Consider the following 22,094-nt stretch of genomic DNA (forward strand, 5'->3'; position numbering starts at 1 on the left):
TATTGCAATGGAGAAGATTTATCCAAGTGCATGGAGTAGTCAGGAAGGCATGTTGTTTTCTCTGCTAAAGCCAAGTATCACACGTCTGTGTGTGCGTTCTGTGTTCCAAGAAACTTTGTAGGCTGCACAGAAATAAATACAGAAGGAAGTTTCACTTTTTACCTTAGAATGAACATCTGATGTGATTGAGTAAATTAGTGCCAAATAAGAAAATAGTTATTTTTTTCTCTCTCTCTTAGGTTTGTAAATATTACCTTTGTGGGTTTTGTCCAGCTGAATTATTTACAAATACCCGTTCTGACTTGGGTAAGTGTTCGTTTGTGTGTTGGGGAGGGGGTTGGGGTGTCATTCACTGTCATTAAAATTAAATTTAAGATATGTCATATGATAACCCCCTCCAGCTTCCAGATTAGTAGTTACGGCTGACCTTTTCTCTATGACATGGGTGTGACGGGTTGGATCACAGAAACCCCCCTGGGAGCTGCCAACCAATGTGCCAAGACTACTTCTATCTCTGTTTTCCCTGCCAGCTTAGGACTTCAGCACCCTGTCTTGCCGAGCCAGACGCTCTTGTCTACTTTAACAAAGACCCAGAGTCTGAATTACCTGCCCCAAAGCTGCAGGTTTACCTGAAAACAGCTCACAAAAGTGTGCTTGTCTTTAGCACCCAGATGCCCAACTCCCAATGGGGTGCTTATGGGGTACACTGTCACAATGGGATATTCATTTCCTTTAGTGTATATTCTGTCCACACATTGTGAAACTAGATTTTTTTCAGATCTGCCAGTAACTTGATTTCAGCAATAGCAATGTTGATATAATATCATGGATAGACTGCATAATCAACGAAAACGTATTGGAGATTGTTGGAACTCAGCAAAATCTAGTCAGATTTTATGAAAAGAGAGATTTGATTTGCAGGGTACATTTTCAGATGTTCAGCAGGCAGTGCATGTTTATGGGCACTGGAAAGTAAAGTTGATGGCAGAAAAACACAAGGCAGAAAAAGAAGATCTTGGATGGCTGATGTGGTATCCTGACTGGATCAAAAGGACTATTCATCCACCAAGAGATTAGCAGAGGATCATGCAGAATGGGCTACAATGATTGCAAATCTCCAGTAGTGGCCACACCACAGCAGAAGATGATTTTTACAACACTTGCTCCATCTCAACCCCTTCCCCACAACTAATATAAAATTAGGCTATGTGTACATAGGAAAGGAGTATGTGAACCCCCTTTCCCCCCCAAGTATAACCTAAAACTCCACAAGTGGGACTCTTATTCTCATGTAAGAGTGTCTTTTATTTTTATTTATTGGTTTAGCTTATGTTGATTGAAAAGGGGTTTAAGCTAAACTGAAAAGACATTCTTATACCAGAATAAAACTAACTAAATCACGGGTGTTATCAATATAGCAGTAAAACTTTCCTATGTAGATGAAGCTTTAGATGGAACCCTTATCTGCTTTCGTTCTTCTGATTCTAAACTTAATATCAAATTCTTTGAATCAGCCAGTGCTTTATTGTAAAGTTAGACATCTGGCCAGATGTTTGGAGACCACAGATTACTCAAATCAAAATAAAAACTAGCCTTTTGAAAAAGAGCCTTAGAAAACTAGGCTATTATAATCCTGCCAGGATATTTTTTGAAAACTTTGTTCTGAAACATGCTTTTATTTTGTGCTGGAGATTCAGTGAATTTTACACGTGTTACAGAATTCTTATTTTTTTCCTTTTGTTAGTCTGAGAAATGTTACCGCATTTTGGTATTCTTTTTTAAGATAAATTGAAGAAAAAAAAGTTCCAAACATGTAAGTGAAAATGTAGGTACAAAAGGCCAGTTTACAGAGAGCTTCATAAAAATGCATCAGCTTCACCTTTATGCTTTCCTGAGACACTGTAGAAATGTGTCCTGTATCATGGGTAAGGTTAAGATTCTGCCATGGGTATTTTTAGTAAAAGTCAGGAACAGGTCACAGATAATAAACAAAAATTCATGGAAGCCTGCAACCTGTCCCTGACTTTTACTAAAAATAGTCATGGGATGGATCAGACAAATAGCACTGCCGGGGGCTTACAGCTCCTCCAGTCCCACCGCTGTTTCTGCAGCAGGGACTGACCACCACTACACCAGCCCTATGGGTGCTGACCCAACCCCAGCCACTGCTCCCATCCTGCTGTAGAAGAACTCACAGAGGTTCTGGAAAATCTCAGAATCCATAACAGAATCATATCCTTAATCATGGTGCTCCCAGTTATCTGACTGGTTGGATAACCTACAGTGCTTAATGTAATTAGACACAAAGGGCTAGATTTGCAAAGAAACTTGGGCATAGCAATGGTTAGCATCACCATACCTAACTTTTAGGTGCCTAGAAAATCAGTTGGATTCACAAAAGCCTGAGTTAGGCACGTAGGCTCCCTTTAGGAGGCACCTCAGAATGGGATAGACAGAAGCCGGCATGTTCTGCATCTCCCTCCAAGCTAGCCAATAGGAGATGCCAAGGTAAAAAGTGTGTCCTAAGCCCTCTCGCTCTCGGAGTACTATGCCGTAGTCCAGGCTAGAAAGAGATGCCTCCCTCTGCTTGGGATTCTCAGCTACAAACTCTCTCTTGGAGTTAGGTGCCTATGCTGTTTTTGCAAGAAGGTCAGGAGGATCTCCCTCATACTTCTAGCCCAACGTTTAGGATGCTTACCTGGGATGTGGGAGATCCTTGCTTTAAGTCCCCCCTCGGTCTGAGTGGGAGAAGGTATTTGAACAGGGCTCTGCCACTTCTCAGGTGAATTTACTAACCACTGAGCTCTGGGATATTCCAATGTGGTGATCCTTAATCTGTACTGTGAAACTGTTCCTCTTTGGGTAAACAATAAATTCATTGAAGCAGGAAGACTGGATCCTGGGTTTCCCACTTCGCAGGTGAGTTCTATAGCCACCAGACTACAGAATCATTTTCACGCTTGTGGGCGCTTCTCTCTCTCTCTCTCTCTCTATCTCAGTAATTTGTCACCAACAGGTTTGGTGGCAGCTGAGGGGGGGTTTGTGGAGCCTGATTCTGGGATTTATGTGCCTACAGTGGCCGTTAGTTGCCCAAGTCTTTTTATAAACCTACCCAAAAACATGCTGACTAAATCTTCAGGAGTTTTGGTGTCGCTTTCCAGAGTGTGCGCTAAGTCTTACCTTGCTTTATTTTTAGGTCCATGTGAAAAAATTCATGATGAAAATCTGCGTAAACAGTGAGTGTTTAAGTTGTATTAGCATAAGTTAATGCAGCAACTGTAATGGTTTAATTTGTTCAAACTGGCGTTCATAAAACCAACCAGACAAGAAGAAAATAATAATTTAAGAGCAGTTTCATATATAGGCTGTAAATCCTTTACCTTGTACTTTTCATTGTCCATTTCGTTATGAAAACTTAATTTAAAAAATCACTAATCATAGAAATATAGTGCTTGAAGGGACTTTGAGGTCGTCTAGTCCATTCCCCTGTTCTGAAGCAGCCCCAGTGTAATTTACAAAGTTGTAATTTTTGCTGGAACTGTTAAAGCATTGCAGTTTTTTACATGTTTGTCACACCTCTATATTACAGAATGACACATGATCATTCAGTAAAAAACATTGTGTATTTTTTATCAGATATGAGAAGAGCTCTCGTTTTATGAAAGTGGGCTATGAAAGAGACTTCTTGCGATATTTACAGAGCTTACTTGCAGAGGTAGAACGGAGGATTCGAAGAGGGCATGCTCGTTTGGCGCTGTCACAGAATCAGCAATCATCAGGTGTAAGTACAAAAGCCTACACTGAAGCAAAGAATTGTTCTTAAAAGTGGACTCTGAATGTGGGATGTTCACTATAATGTGAATTTGCTGCTTTCCAGAAGGTTCTTATGTGATTTACATGTTACTGGTTACTGTGACCAGAAGAACTCCACTTTCCTTTTCCATAGATAACTTCAGCTTTTTTCTCTGTGCTCAGAATGATTTCTGTTCTTACACATACACACACTTCCCCTGTTCTTTTTATGTAGTTAAATAAGTAATTTGCAGGATAGTTGTTACTTGACAAGGATGATAGACTTGCCTAATGGAAGGCTCTTCCTGTTAAAAATAACATTTTTAATTGCACTTGTAACAAGAGTGAATTGCAGATTTTAATGGGTGAGTTTCCTTTCACTGACTCCAAAGAGACAGTCATCCTGCATCCTTCTAAATTAATACCAAAAGTGATGTCTGAGTTCTGCTTTGATAAGACTCTTAATTTCCTAATGTTTTTCACAACGTATTATTCTCAACCAAGGGAAGCCAAATTCAGTACCCTAGGTGTCAGAGGAGATATACATTCCTATTTGGACAGGGCGTTTAGAAAATCAGTTGTGCCTGGTCTACACCTAAAACTTAGTTGACCTAGCTGCATTGCTTATGACTTTGAAAAATTTCACACCCTGTGCAACATTAGGTCAACCCAACCAGATGCAGTTTAGCTGACAGAAGAATTCTTCCGTCAACCTAAGTACTGCCTCTTGGGGACAGATTTACTACAGTAATGGAAAAACCCATTTGTTTCTTTAGCAAGCATCACTGTAGCATAGACGTATCTGAGCACTGTTACTGTCTTGCTGTAACCTTCGTTCTGTAGACATATACCCTTAGACTTTTTTTTATAGCTTTGGGGAATCAGTGTAAAGGGAATGCCATTGCCATTCAACTTATATCTAAGTGGATTACCCTTTGTTTTACATTAGCTAGGCTAACAGTACCTAAGTGGCTTGGGATATTCTCTGTTAGGCTCAAAGCAGTATCAGTGGCATGCCCCGATAACATTTTTATCTTAGACATGTGTAGGGCTGCTAACTGGAGTTCTGGTCACATACTGATTCAGCACTGTTCTCTGAACTTGGCATCTACATATGATGCTTATTTTGGGGGGATAGTTTGGTTCCACCTTCCTGGAAGCTGTGCTCACTGTTCATGAGATTTCCCCAAATAAAAATACAGAGTAAGAATCATTTGAAGGACATTATCTGCAGAGGGTGGTATCTGGCAGTCAGCCAGGGGCTTAGCCCATGCTCCACCTGCTATTGCTGTTCTCAGGGCTCAAATGTTAAGAGTTAGGGGTATGTTGCCATTCTTGTGCTATCAAATTAAAGCTCACGAATTTTGTGTGTGTGGTGCCTTCAGAGAAACAGGATTATAGGTGAATAAATTTCCTTTTTCTCTCACTAAATGAAAATACAACATTTCTGTACTTGGATCTACTCTATTTATCAAGTATGTAATTCTAGAGAAAAATATTAATAGGTGTGTAGTTTCTTTAAAAACACACATTCTTAATCCTTTGATTAGGGACTGAATTATTTTTTTTAATATTTAGCAGGCAGCTGGACCTACTGGTAAAAACGAAGAGAAAATTCAGGTCTTAACTGACAAAATCGATGTACTTCTACAACAGGTAAAAGTCACCTTCTAACACAACTATTAATCAAATGCTCAGATTAAAAGATCCTGATAGGATTTTTATTCTGCTTTAGATTGAAGAATTGGGTTCTGAAGGAAAGGTGGAAGAGGCACAAGGAATGATGAAACTTGTTGAACAGTTAAAAGAAGAGAGAGAGTTGCTGAGGTCTACAACTTCAGTAAGTAAAAGCTGTGTGGGCTTTCAAGGCTCGATGCAAAAGCAGAACCTGACCAGATAGCCTTGCCCCTTATGTAATCAGAGGATTTAAAAGTTACAACAATCCAGTTACTGCTTTCTTGTCAAATTTCTGTTTCTCACATTAAAATTTAACAGGCTGAAATCGTACCCTTTATGAGAGCCCAGCCTGTATTTTACACAATATATTCATTAATTTAAAACTCCAATTAGTCTTAGTCAATATCATGTACTTTGTTAGATAATTAAATTTTGGATTTAAATTGTAAACTCATTTAGATTAGTATTCTTTGCCAAAACTAAATTGGCATTGGGAATTTATGAATATGTATTGGTAGTTTACAGAAGATAAAACATCAAAGATGCTTGTATAGCGAAAAAATTAGAAAGGCAGGAAACTTATTCTAAGTTAATTTAAAAACCCAAAATAAAAACTAAATTGGAAAATGTAAAAATGCAAGACCTCAGAAAACTAAGTGTTAAATTTTTTTTGGCAAGTTTCTAACATGCCCATCTTAGCATTGCTTGGACCAAAACATCTTAAATTTGAGAATATTTTCAAGCCCTCTTCAGAAAAATGAGAACACTTGCATCCATCTTCAACTTGGTCATATATTGTTGATAGGCTAGTGAGCTAGTCACCTTCTTCTGTACCCCCCCGGGGGTGTGCATCACATACTTTAAGAAACACTAGCTGAGATCTTCATAATATGAGCCTTCCCTTGTTTCCTGTATACATCAAGGAGCAGTGAGATAGTTTTAAAATGTTTGTATTTTAAATTATCAATGGCCGTTTGAGTTTGCACCCACTGAAATGAATGAAGCAATTCACCACTCATAGCCATTGTGCTGGCACTCTGAAAAGTTAGTCAGACATCATTGAATCAATTAACCTTCAAAACATGGCCAGAGTGTTTCTTCTCAAACATAACAGCTTAGAGACTTAATTTTTTTAAATGAAAACAGAGACTCTAAAGTAATTGAAGTTTGACGTCTGTCCATTGCCACGTCTGATTCTCTCCTACCCCACTAGTCCTTTTGCACCCCTCCAGTGGGACACAAACCATTTCAAAGATTTTTAGAGGAAGTCAGAAATCGTGCTTGAAATGGAAATATGGCTACAACTTTATTTTGGTGAAGACACTTAACTCTCCATAACTGAGAACTTTCTTGCTAGCAATGATCAGTAAACCAGAGTCTGTTCAAGGATCTTTAGGTTCCTGGCTGTCAGCAGCTTCTCTTCTTTAAATCTCCCCCATGACTGCCACTTCTTAGGGAGTTTATCCCAATAGATAATCTCTTGCTTTTCTCTGTAATTCTGTTCTGAGCTACTAGACTATTTGATTCCTGGAAGCTCACATGTTTAAGGCTGGACCTGATTAGAAGCGGTTCTAGCACCAGAAAGAAATTAGAGGAGATATTCCCTCTAGCTTGTATTTGAAAACAACAAAAGCAGTTGATTTTTTCATAAGTCTTCCTTGTGTGATGTTGCATTTACACTAGTTCAGGGGTAGGCAACCTATGGCACGCGTGCCAATTTCCAGTGGCACTCTCACTGCCTGGGTCCTGGCCACCGGTCCGGGGGGCTCTGCATTTTAATTCAATTTTAAATGAAGCTTCTTAAACATTTTAAAAACCTTATTTACTTTACATACAACAATATTTAGTTTTATATTATAGAGTTATAGAAAGAGGCCTTCTAAAACCGTTAAAATGCATTACTGGCACACGAAACCTTAAATTAGAGTGAATAATGAAGACTCGGCACACCACTTCTGAAAGGCTGCCAACCCCTACACTAGTTCCTAAATCACTTTCTTTAATTCTAATGGTCTTGTATGCAGAAGTCAGAGGAGCTGCCATCCCTTAAAACCATAGCATAGTTCAAGAAAGCTATAATTCAGGAGTTTATGGAAGCCTTTTCAAAACCTAGTATGATTCTAAACACTCATTACTGTAAACTGGATATGGCATTAATTTTGGTCATGTGTTTGAGGCAGTTGTCCAGAAAAATTGATATTGGCCATAGAAATGTACAGTGTATGCTTCCCTTACTTGTCAAATAATCTGAGAATAATGCAGAATACCTGGGGCCTGGTATTTGGAATGTGATATTAACGTGCCCTGGACCTTCATGTCTTTCCAGATCTGTATATCAGACATCTGTCTTGAAATTCATAATACATATTGAGAATTTTCCTATCTGATTGATTTCCTGAAAACTTTCATTTTTGTCAGAATTTTCAATTCTGCTTTAGTTTAGCCAAACCTTGTTCTCCCATTTTTGCACCCTTTTGTGTTAAACTTTGAAATCCTGAAGCTCTTGATTTGTTCTCATAAATTTCTCTTAAGAATTTAAATGATATGGTTCACATTCAGATGTGGTATAGTGGATGCAACTTTGTTGAAATCAGTGGCAGTACACCTCCTTACCAGGCTTGAATTTGACCCCATCATCTTCAGAATGCTTTGCAAATACTAACAGCTCCTCACCATATTCCTGTGAGCTGTGCAAAGATTTATCTCCATAGTTTTTACTGTTGGGGAAAGCTGAAATAAACAGGTTAAATGTCTACTGCCAGATCACAGAGAGGAGCTTTTGTTAGAAGTTAGATTAGAACTCAGTAGTCCCTTGCTCCAGAAGTGTGCTCAGACCAGGATATTTTGGCTCCATAAGAGTCAGAAGCGGAATGTACACAGGAGAACGTATTAATGCTATACTGGAATAATCACTTGGATTTGGGCTGTCAATTCAGTGTAATGAGATTTTGGTAAGTTTATGTCACACGATGTCTGCTTTGATATATTTATTATACTTTCCCCACCATTCTCTTAAAAATGAAGGTCTACCTTGAAAGCATCGAACCCAGCTTCCTTTCTCTGTTCCATTGCAGGGCCTATAGATGTTTCTTCTTCTTGGGCATTTCATTGTCAGTCTCCCAAAGTTTTTGTCATGTAGTCAAAGGTCTCGAGCAGAAAAGTGGGGCCTGGTTTTGTCCTTTGCAAGGCAGAACTAGTATTGAATATTACCATGAAACCAGCCGTAGCAGCGGGTAATAGGCATTGTATCCTTGATAGTGAAAAAGACATTTATTTCCCAAATTCCACAGTTAAGTACTTACTGTAAAGTGCAGACTGCCATTAATCTGTGGAAAACATTGAGTTAGCATGTTTAGTCTTGCAGTCTGTTTGTTTTTTAAACTTTTTCATATTAGGCATAATATGTAGGCGACTTCATAATAGTGCCAAGTTAAAGCAAGTAATTATAAGTTCCTTTTTAAAGCTGAAATTCGTAATTTCACAACACTAGAAGAACAGTTGATAAAGTAAGTAGTAGTAAGTCTAGCTGGTTCCAGATTAAAACTTTTCAATTGTTCTTTGCTCTAACCACTACCTTCTCTTCCAGACAATTGAGAGCTTTGCAGCTCAAGAAAAGCAAATGGAAGTTTGTGAAGTCTGTGGAGCCTTTTTAATAGTAGGAGATGCACAGTCCAGAGTGGATGACCACTTAATGGGAAAACAGCACATGGGTTATGCCAAAATTAAAGCTACTGTAGAAGAATTAAAAGTGAGTATAACTTTGTAATTAAAGGTAAACTGACTTTCTTTCTGTATAAACTATTTAAGAACCAAATCATTGGCAGAATCCTTACATACATAAACTCAGGTTCTCAACATCCATTTGTTGGCAACCAAGCTTTGACAGCTTTGAATTATTTAGAGATGAAAGGTAATTTTAGCAGTGGCACTTAGGCTCCAAAGTGCCTATGTCCCTTTTGAAAATGGGACTCAGACTCCTACATCACTTTTGTGCTTTTGAAAATTTTACCTAAAGTACAAAACAAAAAATGAAAATCAAATTAAGCCTGGATTTTTGTGCTAAATTCCCCCACTAACCAGGCTGCTGAAGGTATTCAACACAACATGGTTTCAATTAATGTTTTTATGATTTTTGTTTGGTGAAATGCTCTTGGTATATTTCCTGGTTCACACTAGTATATCCCAGTGTGCAGTATCCTGAATATTACAAATATATTGATTAAAGTATTCACTGGAATAAGTTAATTAAAATATTCTATGTTCATTCTTCTATGACAGCCCCCAGACAGTTGCATACGGTTCCTCCCTATAGACAGAACAGAAGTGTATGACAAGCAAGCTCTTTTCAAATACATGAGATATCACTGCAAAAATATCTTTCGTCTACTCAGGGACACACTATGGTGAAGCATTTGGAGTGATATAAAATAACTACAAGAAGAGTTTTCATACCTAACAGTTTTTTATGTACAATATCCAATTTACAAGGATATCTGTTTGTATGTTTTCACTTTAATGGAAATATGCTAATCACGTACAAACACAGAACTCCTGATATTAGCAGGGTGTTTTCGGACCTTGAAATCAATATAATGGCAAGCAATTGGGGACGCACCATTGAACGGTAGCCTGAGTTGGTGTTAGGCTCCTGAGAACTGAAGCTAAACTCTTCTGCAACAAAACTCTTGAGTTTATGAACTCCAACAGAGTTTAGCATCATCTTGGTGAAACTTAGAAGTGCCACTCAGCTGGAGTCTGAAATATGGGATATAACTAACTTCAATTAGCTGAGAGTTTTTTTGTTTGGAGTTCTCAAAATTTGAGGATGCACTATTAAAATATTTTAAAATGAGATACCTATTTTTTCCATTTCCATAGGTTGGATGTTTTAGGAGGAATGTAAATTCGGTAGAATCCTGGAGTGTGCTGTTAGGCCAGATCTACACCACAACTTACATCAGTATAACTACGTCGCTCGCAGGTGTGAGAAATCCACATCCCAGAGCGATGCAGTTATACTGATCTAATCCTCCAGTGTGGACAGCACTATGTTAGTGGGAGGACTTCTCTCATCAACACAGGCCTGGTCTACACTACGCGTTTAAACCGATTTTAGCGGCATTAAACCGATTTAACGCTGTACCTGTCCACACTACGAGGCCCTTTATATCGATATAAAGGGCTCTTTAAATCGGTTTCTGTACTTCTCCCCGATGAGAGGAGTAGGGCTAAAATCGGTATTAACATATCAGATTAGGGTTAGTGTGGCTGCAAATCGATAGTATTGGCCTCCGGGCAGTATCCCACAGTGTACCACTGTGACCGCTCTGGACAGCAATCTGAACTTGGATGCAGTGGCCAGGTAAACAGGAAAAGCCCTGCGAAATTTTGATTTTCATTTCCTGTTTGCCCAGCGTGGAGCTCTGATCAGCACGGGTGGCAGTGCAGTCCCAAATCCAAAAAGAGCTCCAGCATGGACCATACGGGAGATACTGGATCTGATTGCTGTATGGGGAAACAAATCTGTCCTATCAGAGCTCCGTTACAGAAGACAAAATGCCAAAGTGTTTGAAAAAAAAAATCTCCAGGCTACACAGTGCTGCGTGACAAGCGTAACGGGAAGTCAGAGACTCAAATGGACGCTCATGGAGGGAGGGAGGGGGTACTGAGGACTCCAGCTATCCCACAGTCCCCAGCAGTCTCGGAAAAGTATTTGCATTCTTGGCTGAGCTCCCAATGCCTGTAGGTTCAAACACATTGTCCGGCATGGTTCAGGGAATAGATTGTCAATTTACTCTCCTCCCCCCCCCCCCCACGTGAAAGAAAAGGGGAAGAAATCGTTTCTTGACTACTTTCAATGTCACCCTTTGTCTACTAAATGCTGCTGGTAGACGCGATGCTGCAGCAGTGAAGAGTAGTATCCGCTCCTCTCCCCTCCCTGGTGTCAGACAGTACATGCTTGATAACTGCTGAATACCCCTGGCTGCCCTCAGGGGCGCCTGGGTAAAAATAGGAATGATTCCTGGTCATTCCCAGTAGATGGTACAGAACGGCTGGTAACCGTCTTCATCATAGCAACTGGGGGCTGAGCTTCAATCAGCCCCCTCCCTTTCACGTGAAAAGAAAAGATTCTATACTGCCTGGACTACCATAGCAGTGGGATGCTGGGCTCCTCTCCTCCACACTGCTTAATGTCCTGCCTGGACTATTATAGCACTGGGAGGCTGCCTCCCCCTCATTTTATGTCACTAAAAACTCAGTGTTTCTTATTCCTGCATTTTTTTATAACTTCATGACACAAATGGGGGGGACACTGCCACGGTAGCCCAGGAAGGTTGGGGGAGGAGGGAAGCAATGGGTGGGGTTGTTGCAGGGGCACCCCCCGTGAACGGCATGTAGCTCATCATTTCTGCGGGATCTGACACGGAGCAGCTGTGCTCTCTGATACACTGCTTCTCTAGTACATTTGCCCCAAATTCTAGGCAGGACTGACTCTCTTTTTAGAAACCATAAAGGAGGGATTGACTCCGGGAGTCATTCCCAGTTTTGTTTTTGCGCCCCCGGCCAATCTCAGCATGAAAGCAGCAGACAGCACAGAAGGACAGATAACCGTCATCTCATTGCCAAATTACACTGGCAGCAGACGGTACAGAACGACTGGTAACCATCTCTGCTATCATGCAAAAGCAAATGAATGCTGCTGTGTAGCGCTGGAGTATCGCCTCTGTCCGCGGCATCCAGTACACATACGGTGACTGTAAAAAAAAAAAAAAGTTGAACGGGCTTCATGGTTGCCGTGCTATGGTGTCTGCCAGGGCAGTCCAGGGAAAAAGGGCGCGAAATGATTGTCTGCTGTTGCTTTCCCGGAGGAAGGAATGACTGACGACTTTTACCCAGAACCACCCGCGACAATGATTTTTGCCCCATCAGCCACTGGGCTCTCAACCCAGAATTCTAAGGGGCAGGGGAGACTGCGGGAACTACGGGATAGCTATGGAATAGCTACCCACAGTGCAACACTCCGGAAATGGACGCTAGCCTCGGACCACGGACGCACACCGCCGAATTAATGTGCTTAGTGTGGCTGCGTGCACTCGACTTTATACAATCTGTTTTATAAAACCGGTTTATGTAAAATCGGAATTATCCCGTAGTGTAGACATACCCATAGCTGCCACCTCTGAGACCTGGATTAATTATGCTGATGGGAGATCTTCTCCCATCAGTGTAGTAGCATCTTCACTGAAGCCTGACAACAGCACAGTTTCACTGCTTCTGTGTTTTAAGTATAAACCTGCCTTTTTCTTGTGTTTTTTGTACTGTCGTCATCCTTTATGTACGTATTTGTGTGTATACACACACACACACATGCTTTTACAGAAATAACTTTAAGAAAAGAAATAACTTCAGAGGGATTTATAGTGACATCTTAAAAGTATTAAAGGTAGATCTTAAGGTTTTGCTTGTCAGAACCACAAAATAATTATATTTACTCTACAACTTGGATTTCTTCAACAAATCCTCAGTCTTTATCCTTTTGTTTTTGCAAGGTATAATTTGTGGAGTCCCCAGATCTTTTTTTAATTTTAAATATTAGGTACTGCCCAGGTCAGTGAACCATCCTGATGAACAAAGGACTTGTTAGCTGACTTAGAAGTGCTAGTAAGAAGGTTATGCTTTGGCTTGTCGATTAAGTGTAACCCATTGAAATCTAATATGTCTCCTTGCCCTTTTATAGCGGTTTAATGATGCTGAATAGTTTCTTCTGAATACATTTTATCTTCATTAAATCAGTGCTGTAAACACTTATTTTTTGTAAGGAAAAGTTAAGAAAAAGAACTGAAGAACCTGAACGTGATGACAAGTTAAAAAAAGAGAAACAAGAGCGAGAAGAGAGAGAGAGAGAGAGGGAACGTGAAAGAGAAGAGAGGGAAAGGAAGAGACGACGTGAGGAAGAAGAAAAGGAAAAAGAGAGGGCACGTGACAGAGAAAGACGTAAGAGGAGTCGTTCTCATAGCAGACATTCAAGCAGAACATCTGACAGAAGATGCAGCCGGTCACGGGACCACAAAAGATCAAGAAGCAGAGAGAGAAGGCGAAGCAGGTACCGTAATTAGGGACCATTGACTTTTCAAGTGAATTTATAATGGCATTCCATGCACGTAAGAACCTCAAAACTATATGATTTCAGGTTGTAAAGGAATGTACCTCTAAAGGAATGGTTGCTGTCAAGAATTTTGTTGGCCGATCAAGACAAGGACCTATGCTAACTTGATTGCATTTTTCTGTTTTACTGTTTGTAACAACTTTTGAATACCACAGCTAGTTGATTCAAAAAATTCAGGGAATGTTCTAGACATCTCCTGTACCGACAAGAAAAGAAATAAGAATTGTATGGAGAATGGGGGCACACAGAAGCCCTAGTATGGGGGAAGAATGTGGGACAAAGGTATGAGTAGAATGGAATTGGGGTGGGAGGAGGTGCGCTGAGCCCCTGGTATGGGGTGGTGTTGCATGGACTGTTTAAATTGAGGGATATGAGAGAGTAGCACAAAGGGAGCTTGTGGGAGAGAATGAAGGAACACAAAGAGCCCCAGGTGTGTGTAATGTACTCATCCTTGTGTACACTTACGGTGGTGTGAAGATTACAGGCACTGCACCCCACAGTGAAAGGCAGACTGCGTCCACACTCGTCACTGATTTGTAGCTACGTGTGGCAGTGAAAGAGCTTTTCTCCACTGCCTCCCTCCTGCCAGAGCCTCTTTCTGTGGCAGAGATAGCCTCTGGCAGTGAGAGACTAAACTGCTAAAAATAGCAGTGTAGATGTAGGAGGCACTACTTGGGCATGCAGAGAGCTGCCATGTATGATACATGCCCTCAGGCTCAGATGTGTAGGCCGCTCTACTCTCGTCAACCGTGTCTCACTATCTACACTACTGTTTATAGCTATGCCAGCTGGGCAAGCAGCAGGTGTAATCTACATGCCACTTAAGTGTAGATGTACCTAAAGTTTTGCCACCCTTTAGTGGTATATAACTGCAACATGTTTAGCCTTATTTACGAAAACACTGAAGTTTCTCTGTATTTGTAATTTTGGAACATAAGGAAATACCATTATCTCCCTTTTATAGATGGGGAAACTGATGTACACAGAAGATACATGACTTGCTTAAGGTCATACCTGAAGTTTGTAGCAGAGCATAGCATTGAACTTAAGTCTCCCTAGTCCTGGGCTACACCATAACCACTGAGCCAGGCTTCCTTTCTGATGTTCCTCTCACTTGATCAGAAACTGCTAACCCTATAATGGAATCAGCTGAATTCTGTAGCTGTAGATGACAGATTTCTTTACATCATTTTATACTGATACACTACAAAAATAAAACAGGCCTCAATCTCATTCAACCTCAGAAAATATTTTATTATAATTCATATCCAACACCAAATACAGATTTTAAAAATAAAAATTAATTTTGTACCACAAAAAATTAAGCAATAAGTGAGCCAAAACAGGAGGTGCATTGAAACCATTGAATAGAATATGACTTTGGACAGTTGATCTAAAAAGTTGGAATCAGTTAGAGGAAGCACTAGAATCATCACTTGATCAAACTGCTTGTTTATCAGGTCCAGTATAACCTCTCCAGAGGTGGACAATTCTTGCTGTTTCAAAGGATGAATCAAAAGAGAAACTGCCATGTATTAAAACTCTCCGCCATATTGGAAGTAGATGAAAACATCATGATTTTATATATGTAGTTGATGTAAGCATGATAGTTGACATACACTTCCATCATAAAGTTTAAGTATTAATTTTTTTAAAGCTCTGATTTAAAAATCAGTATTAAAGCTTTTCCTGAGAATTATTTCCTGTAGCTGTAGATGTTTGAAGAAGGCAGAGAAGGGTGGACAGAGAACTTGTGAAGTACTGAGAAATGTTCCTGGAAGGAAAGAGTTTATAAGAGAGACTTGGTATTCCTCATAAATATTAAACCTTTTCTTCTAAGCCAGCATGAGAGCAGAATGGTAACCTAATGGCAAATTAATGAAGATTTTTTATTTTTGAGTTGTAAACGACAGCTGATATTTTCTCTCTCTTTCAACTACTTCTAAATGTAAGGAGCCGAGATCGACGAAGAAGCAGAAGCCATGATAGGTCGGAAAGAAAACATAGGTCTCGCAGTCGGGACAGGAGACGATCAAAAAGTCGGGATCGGAAATCATACAAGCACCGAAGCAAAAGCAGAGATCGAGACCAAGACAGGAAATCTAAAGAAAAAGGTTAGTTTGTGTGAGATCTTAAGACATGCAGAACTGATGTTACCCCCGAGACCTATTCTTTCAGTCAAAGACTGAAAGATCTCTTAGGATCCCTTCAGAGATTTGTGAGCAGCCTGTATGTGTCACTACTACATGACTTTGAGACACACTTCCCTTTCTCTTCGTACCCTCCTGCCTCCTTGCAAAATGTGTGTTTTGCCTACTTACCTAGTACTGTAATCCTCAAAGAAAAGCACATTCCTGTGCAGTTCCCAAGCATTTTAGCCTGTTGACACCTGCTGGCTGTTTGGCTTTGGAAAACCTCACACGTCACTCTAACTCTCTAAATATATTTGATTACATCTTCTACTGCTGCCCTTAGAAGCGAGTTCTCCTTATTATTCTTGGACACTTCTGTAAATCTTAACTAGCTTTCCTCATTGGTATGTATTTTGTTTTGGGTTTTTTTAGGTGGACAGTCTTATGACATCTTCATTTTCTGTACACTTCAATCATGCCTCTTAATCTTCTTTGTCTAATAAACATAATCTTAGTTTTCCCTAACTTCTGAGACCTTTCAGCGTCGTGGCCTGAATCTGTACCATCTTAGGTTGTGATTCCATCAGATTTCATAAATGAAGCAAGATCTGGTATATGGAGGAATCTCAAAGAAACACCAAATTGTTCCTCAGAATTGTTTTATGGCAATACATGCTATGTCAAGTAATAATGTTAATGTTTAGAAGGTGGCTCTCTTCCCTTTGAATCAGTACTGATCCAGTGCTCCAACACAGTCCGTTGTTAGATTGTGCTATGCTGCCAGAGGTTCCATCGTTCATAAAAGATATAAAACTGTCGTGACCACTTGTGAATATGAAAGATCCATAGTACTTTTCATAATACAAAGGTGTTAATTCCATATCCTGGCTAAATTCCCATTTTTAATCTTCTCTGTAACTTCATTTGGATACACTTTCTGATCTAAACCGTTTTGGGTTGCGGTGTGCTTTCAAACAGCTGGCACATTTCACAGTAGAGATGGCTTCATTTCAGTGGTGGGTAAAATGATTCCTATATATCTATAAAGTATTTGGAGATCTCTCTGGGGTGAAAGGTGCTATATGAATGTGGATTATAGGTTAGCCTGTTTGCCCTGCTCTAACTTTTCCCATTTCTTCAGTAGACTCTGGATTGGTTCTCAAAATATGGATAACACTTCAGATGTGTTTTTGCCTGACTTTTTTTTTTTTCTAGGCCAGTATAACTTTTCTGTTGTATACTGTAATGTATTTCATTATTTGGTTTCCTCTCCAGTCTGTTCTGCTTAGTTGTGAGCACTCTGCAAGCTTGTATGCTTTGCTGCTTGCTTGTTCACTGTTGCACGTGGTCAGATATAATGCTAGACCTGTAATGCATGTTTGCTTGTAACTTACCACCTAATATGTCTGTTATTTCATTGACCTAATTATAAAGCAGATTTTTGGTATTCAGTTGGAGGAGCCCTCTTTAATCCTTCAGTAATACTGTGTGTAATACTGTGTGTGTATGTGTGCATACTTATAATTTTATACAGTAATTGCTCAAATTGTTTCCATTATTGAACTCTCAGTTAGGTTTATAGCTTCACAGTTCTTTTCTTGATAGTTTTATAAATAGGAGTGTAGTGATTTCATTGAGTTAAATTTTCCTTCTGGTCATCTTTTTGTTGCTACTTACTGCCTCCTTCCCCCAGGACTGAGAATATACATAAGAACATAAGGACGGCTATACTGGGTGAGACCAAAGGTCCATCTAGCCCAGTATTCTGCCTTCCAACAGTGGCCAATGCCAGGTGCCCCAGAGGGAATGACCGGAACAGGTAATCATCAAGTGATCCATTCCCTGTTGCCTGTTCCCAGCTTCTGGAAAACAGAGGCTAGGGACACCATCCCTGCCCATCCTGGCTAATAGCCATTGATGGACCTGTCCTCCATGAATTTATCTAGTTCTTTTTTGAACCCTATTATAGTCTTGGCCTTCACAAAATCTTCTGGCAAAGAGTTCCACAGTTGACTTTGCGTTGTGTGAAGAAATACTTCCTTTTGTTTGTTTTAAATCTGTTGCCTGTTAATTTCATTTGGTGACTCCTAGTTCTTGTGTTACGAGAGAGTAAATAACACTTCCTTATTTACTTTCTCCACACCTGTCATGATTTCATAGACCTCGATCATATCCCCCCTTAGGCATCTCTTTTCCAAGCTGAATAGTCTGATTCTTATTAATCTCCCCTCATATGGAAGCCACGTCCAAGTCCAATATATCTTTTTTGAGATTGGGTGACCACTTCTGCACACAGTATTCAAGATGTGGGCATACCATGGATTGATATAAAGACATTTTCTGTCGTCTTATCTATCCCTTAATGGTTCCCAACAATCTGTTTGCTTTTATGACTGCTGCTGCATATTGAGCGGATGATTTCAGAGAACTATCCACAATGACTGCAAGATCTCTTTCTTGAGTGGTAACAGCTAATTTAGACCCCATAATTTTATATGTATAGTTGGGATTATGTTTTCCCAACGTGGATTACTTTGCATTTATCAACATTGGATTTCATCTGCCATTTTGTTTCCCAGTCACCCAGTTTTGAGAGATCCTTTTGTAGCTCTTTGCAGTCTGCTTGGGACTTAACTATCTTGAGTAGTTTTGTATCATCTGAAAATTTTGCCACCTCACTGTTTAACCCTTTTTCCAGATCTTTATGAATATATTGAATAGGACTGGTCCAGTATAGGCCCCTGGGGGACACCACTATTTACCTTTCTCTATTCTGAAAATTGACCCTTTATTCCTACCCTTTGTTTCCTATCTTTTAACCAGTTGCCGATACATGAGAGGACCTTCCCTCTTATCCCATCTCTTGTACTTTAAGAGCCTTTGGTAACAGACCTTTTCAAAGGCTTTCTGAAAATCTAAGTACACTATATCCACTGGATCCCCATTGTCTACATGCTTGTTGACCCCCTCAAAGAATTCCTAGTAGGTTAGTGAGGCATGATTTCCCTTTACAAAACCCATGCTGCTGACTTTTCCATAATAAATTATGTTCCTCTATCTCTCTGACAATTTTATGCTTTACTATAGTTTCAACCAGTTTGCCCGGTACTGAAGTCAGACTTACCAGCCTGTAATTGCTGCGATCACCGCTGGAGCCCTTTTTAAAAATTGGTGTCACATTAGCTATCCTCCAGTCATTTGGTACAGAAGTGAATTTAACTGGTAGGTTACAAACTACAGTTAGTAGTTCTACGATTTCACATTTGAGTTCCTTCAGAACTCTTGGGTGTATACCATCTGGTCCTATTGACTTATTACTGTTTAGTTTATTGATTTGTTCCAGATCCACCTCTAATGACACCTAAATCTGGGACAGTTCTTCAGATTTGTCACCTAAAAAGAATAGCTCAGGTTTTGGAGTCTCCCTCACATGCTCAGCCATGAAGACAGATGCAAAGAATTCATTTAGTTTCTCCGCAGTGGCCTTGTCATCCCTGAGTGCTCCTTTACCATCACGATCATCCAGCGGCCCCTCTGATTGTTTAGAAGGCTTCCTATTTACGATGTATTTAAAAAAAACTTGCTATTACTTTTTGAGTCTTTGGCTCGCTGTTCTTCACATTCTTTTTTGGCCGTCCTAATTATATTTTTACACTTCACTTGTCAGACTTTATGCTCCTTTCTATTTTCCTCACTAGGATTCAACTTCCACTTTTTAAAGGATGCATTTTTGCCTCTCACTGCTTATTTTACTTTGTTGTTTAGCCATGGTGGCACTTTTTTGGTTCTCTTAGAATGTTTTTTAATTTGGGGTATGCATTTAAGTTGAGCCTCTATTATGGTATCTTTAAAACGTTTCCACGCAGCTTGCAGGGTTTTCACTTTTGGAGCTATACTTTTTAATATCTGTTTAACTAACCTCATTTTTGTGTCGTTCCCTTTTCTGAAATGAAATGCTACAGTGTTGGGCTGTTGTGGTGTTTTCGCTGCCACAGAGATGTTAAATTTAATTATATTATGCTCACTATTATCAAGCGGTCCAGCTATATTCACTTCTTGGACCAGATCCTGTGCTCCACTTAAGACTAAATCATGAATTGACTCTCCTCTCACGGGATCCAGGACTAGCTGCTCCAAGAAGCAGTCCTTTAAGGTGCCAAGAAACTTTGGCCTTGGCTACACTGGCACTTTACAGCGCTGCAACTTTCGCGCTCAGGGGTGTGAAAAACACCCTCCTGAGCACTGCAAGATACAGCGCTGTAAAGCCTCAGTGTAATCAGTGCCGCAGCGCTGGGAGTGCGGCTCCCAGCGCTGCAAGCTACACTCGTAGAGGATGTGGTTTATGTGCAGCCCTGGGAGAGCTCTCTCCTAGCGCTGGTGCTCCGCGGCAGCACTCCAAAATTTCAAGTGTAGCCATACCCTTTATCTCTGCATCCCATCCTGAGGTGACACGTACCCAGTCAACATGGGAATAGTTGAAATCCCACATTATTATTATTGAGTTTTTTATTTTAATAGCCTTTCTAATTTCTCTGAGCATTTCAGTCACTATCACCATCCTGGTCAGGTGGTCGGTAATATATCCCTATTGCTGTATCCTTATTAGACTCTATGGTACAGTTTGGTTCATTTACAATTTTTACTTTATTTAATTCTTCCTTTCTTTCTGCCACTCCCTCACCGGCATGACCTGTTCTGTCCTTCTGATATATTCTGCACCCTGGTATTAATGTGTCCCATTGATTATCCTCATTCCACCAAGTTTCTGTGATGCCTATTATATCAATATCCTCATTTAATACAAAGCACTCTAGTTCGCCCATCTTATTATGTAGACTCCTAGCATTCGTATATAAGCACTTCAAAAACTTGTCACTTTTGAGTTGTCTGCCATTCAGGGCTGGCTTTAGGCTAATTCGCCCAATTCCCCGGAATCGAGCCCCGCACCAACGCCTTTTTAATTTTTACTCACCCAGTGGCTCTTCAGGTCTTTGGCAGCGGGCCCTTCACTCCCTCCGGGTCTTCAGTAGCATTTCAGCGGCAGGTCTTTGAGTGCCGCCGAAGACCTGGAGCGGGTGAAGGACATGCCGCCGAAGATCCGGAGCGCCGCTGGGTGAGTACGAATCAGGCCCTGCACTTGCTAAAGCCAGCTCTTCTGCCATTACATAATGTAATTGAATGGGACTTTCTTTCATTTGACTGTTTTCTCATCAGATCCTACCTTTTACTATTTTCCATCCTCTCCTCCTTACTAGGACATAGAGAATCTCCATTTATAGATCCTCCCCTAAGGGATGTCTCTGTCCAAACCACATACTACTCCATACCTGTTGGCTTTCTCCCAGCCCTTAGTTTAAAAACTGCTCTATGACATTTTTAATTTTAAGTGCCAGCAATCTGGCTCCATTTTGGTTTAGGTGGAGCCCATCCTTCCTGTATAGGCTCCCCCTTTCCCAAAAGTTTCCCCAGTTCCTAATAAATCTAAACCCTTCCTCCCTACACCATTGTCTCATCCACACATTGAGACCCTGCAGTTCTGCCTGCCTAACCAGCTCTGCATGTGGAACTGGAAACATTTCAGAGAATGCGACTGTGGAGGTCCTGAACTTCAATCTCTTACCTAGCAGCTTAAATTTGGCCTCCAGGACTTCTCTCCTATCCTTCCCTATGTCATTGATACCTATGCATACCATGACCACGACCACCAGCTCCTCTCCGGCACTACAAGGTCTTTTCAGCTCCTGGTAACCTTAGAAGTGTAATACTAGATTTGGGGAAATAAATGATCTGTTCAGTAAACCATCATAGTATTAATAAACAGAATAGGGCTGTGGAACAGGGCTATGATGCATGTTTTTCCAGTAGAGGGATACATGCACTCTAAAATCTAGAATGAATTCTGCATTCACTGCAGAGAGCAAGGAAGTTTATGTTGCTGGGAGCTAAAATGTTTCTAAATTTTACTCCACCCTCAGTTTTGCGAGACTTGCATTACATTATGGATAGGGTACATCAGTATTTAGCTTTGAAGGTCCAAGCAACAGAGTTGCAATAAATAGAGACGCTGTTAATGTGATTTCAACTGTCAGTGCTCAGTTCTTGGGCCCAAAAGCAACACTCCCATCGTCTGCAGCTGCTCCACGAATGCCACCTTTTTCGATGTCCCTTAACAGTCTGTCCTTGAAGAAATCGTAATGTCGTTGCTGTGTTTCTTCCTGCATGTTTGCAAATACCAGAGGATCATGTATCCTGTATTTGCAACATTCACGAGCACAGTGCAGAGCTGCGCAGTCTTGGTGCCATGTTGGATTGTGGGATTTTTTAAA

At 40.4% G+C, this 22,094-nt stretch overlaps 1 protein-coding gene across 4 annotated transcripts in view; it reads left to right on the forward strand.

Annotated features, from left to right (window-relative positions):
• LUC7L3 (LUC7 like 3 pre-mRNA splicing factor) overlaps positions 1–22,094 on the forward strand; it is a 42,620-nt gene that overhangs the window by 15,017 nt on the left and 5,509 nt on the right. For all 4 annotated transcript variants that reach the window (XM_050920512.1, XM_050920509.1, XM_050920510.1 and 1 more), the window contains exons 2-9: positions 240–306; positions 3,197–3,236; positions 3,637–3,781; positions 5,371–5,448; positions 5,528–5,632; positions 9,056–9,217; positions 13,290–13,573; positions 15,590–15,750. In XM_050920512.1, coding sequence (XP_050776469.1) covers positions 240–306; positions 3,197–3,236; positions 3,637–3,781; positions 5,371–5,448; positions 5,528–5,632; positions 9,056–9,217; positions 13,290–13,573; positions 15,590–15,750 — 1,042 coding nt within the window. The remainder of the gene's footprint in view (positions 1–239; positions 307–3,196; positions 3,237–3,636; positions 3,782–5,370; positions 5,449–5,527; positions 5,633–9,055; positions 9,218–13,289; positions 13,574–15,589; positions 15,751–22,094) is intronic.

Source organism: Gopherus flavomarginatus, chromosome 12, assembly GCF_025201925.1.
Source record: "Gopherus flavomarginatus isolate rGopFla2 chromosome 12, rGopFla2.mat.asm, whole genome shotgun sequence".
NCBI classification, from domain to species: Eukaryota; Metazoa; Chordata; order Testudines; family Testudinidae; genus Gopherus; species Gopherus flavomarginatus.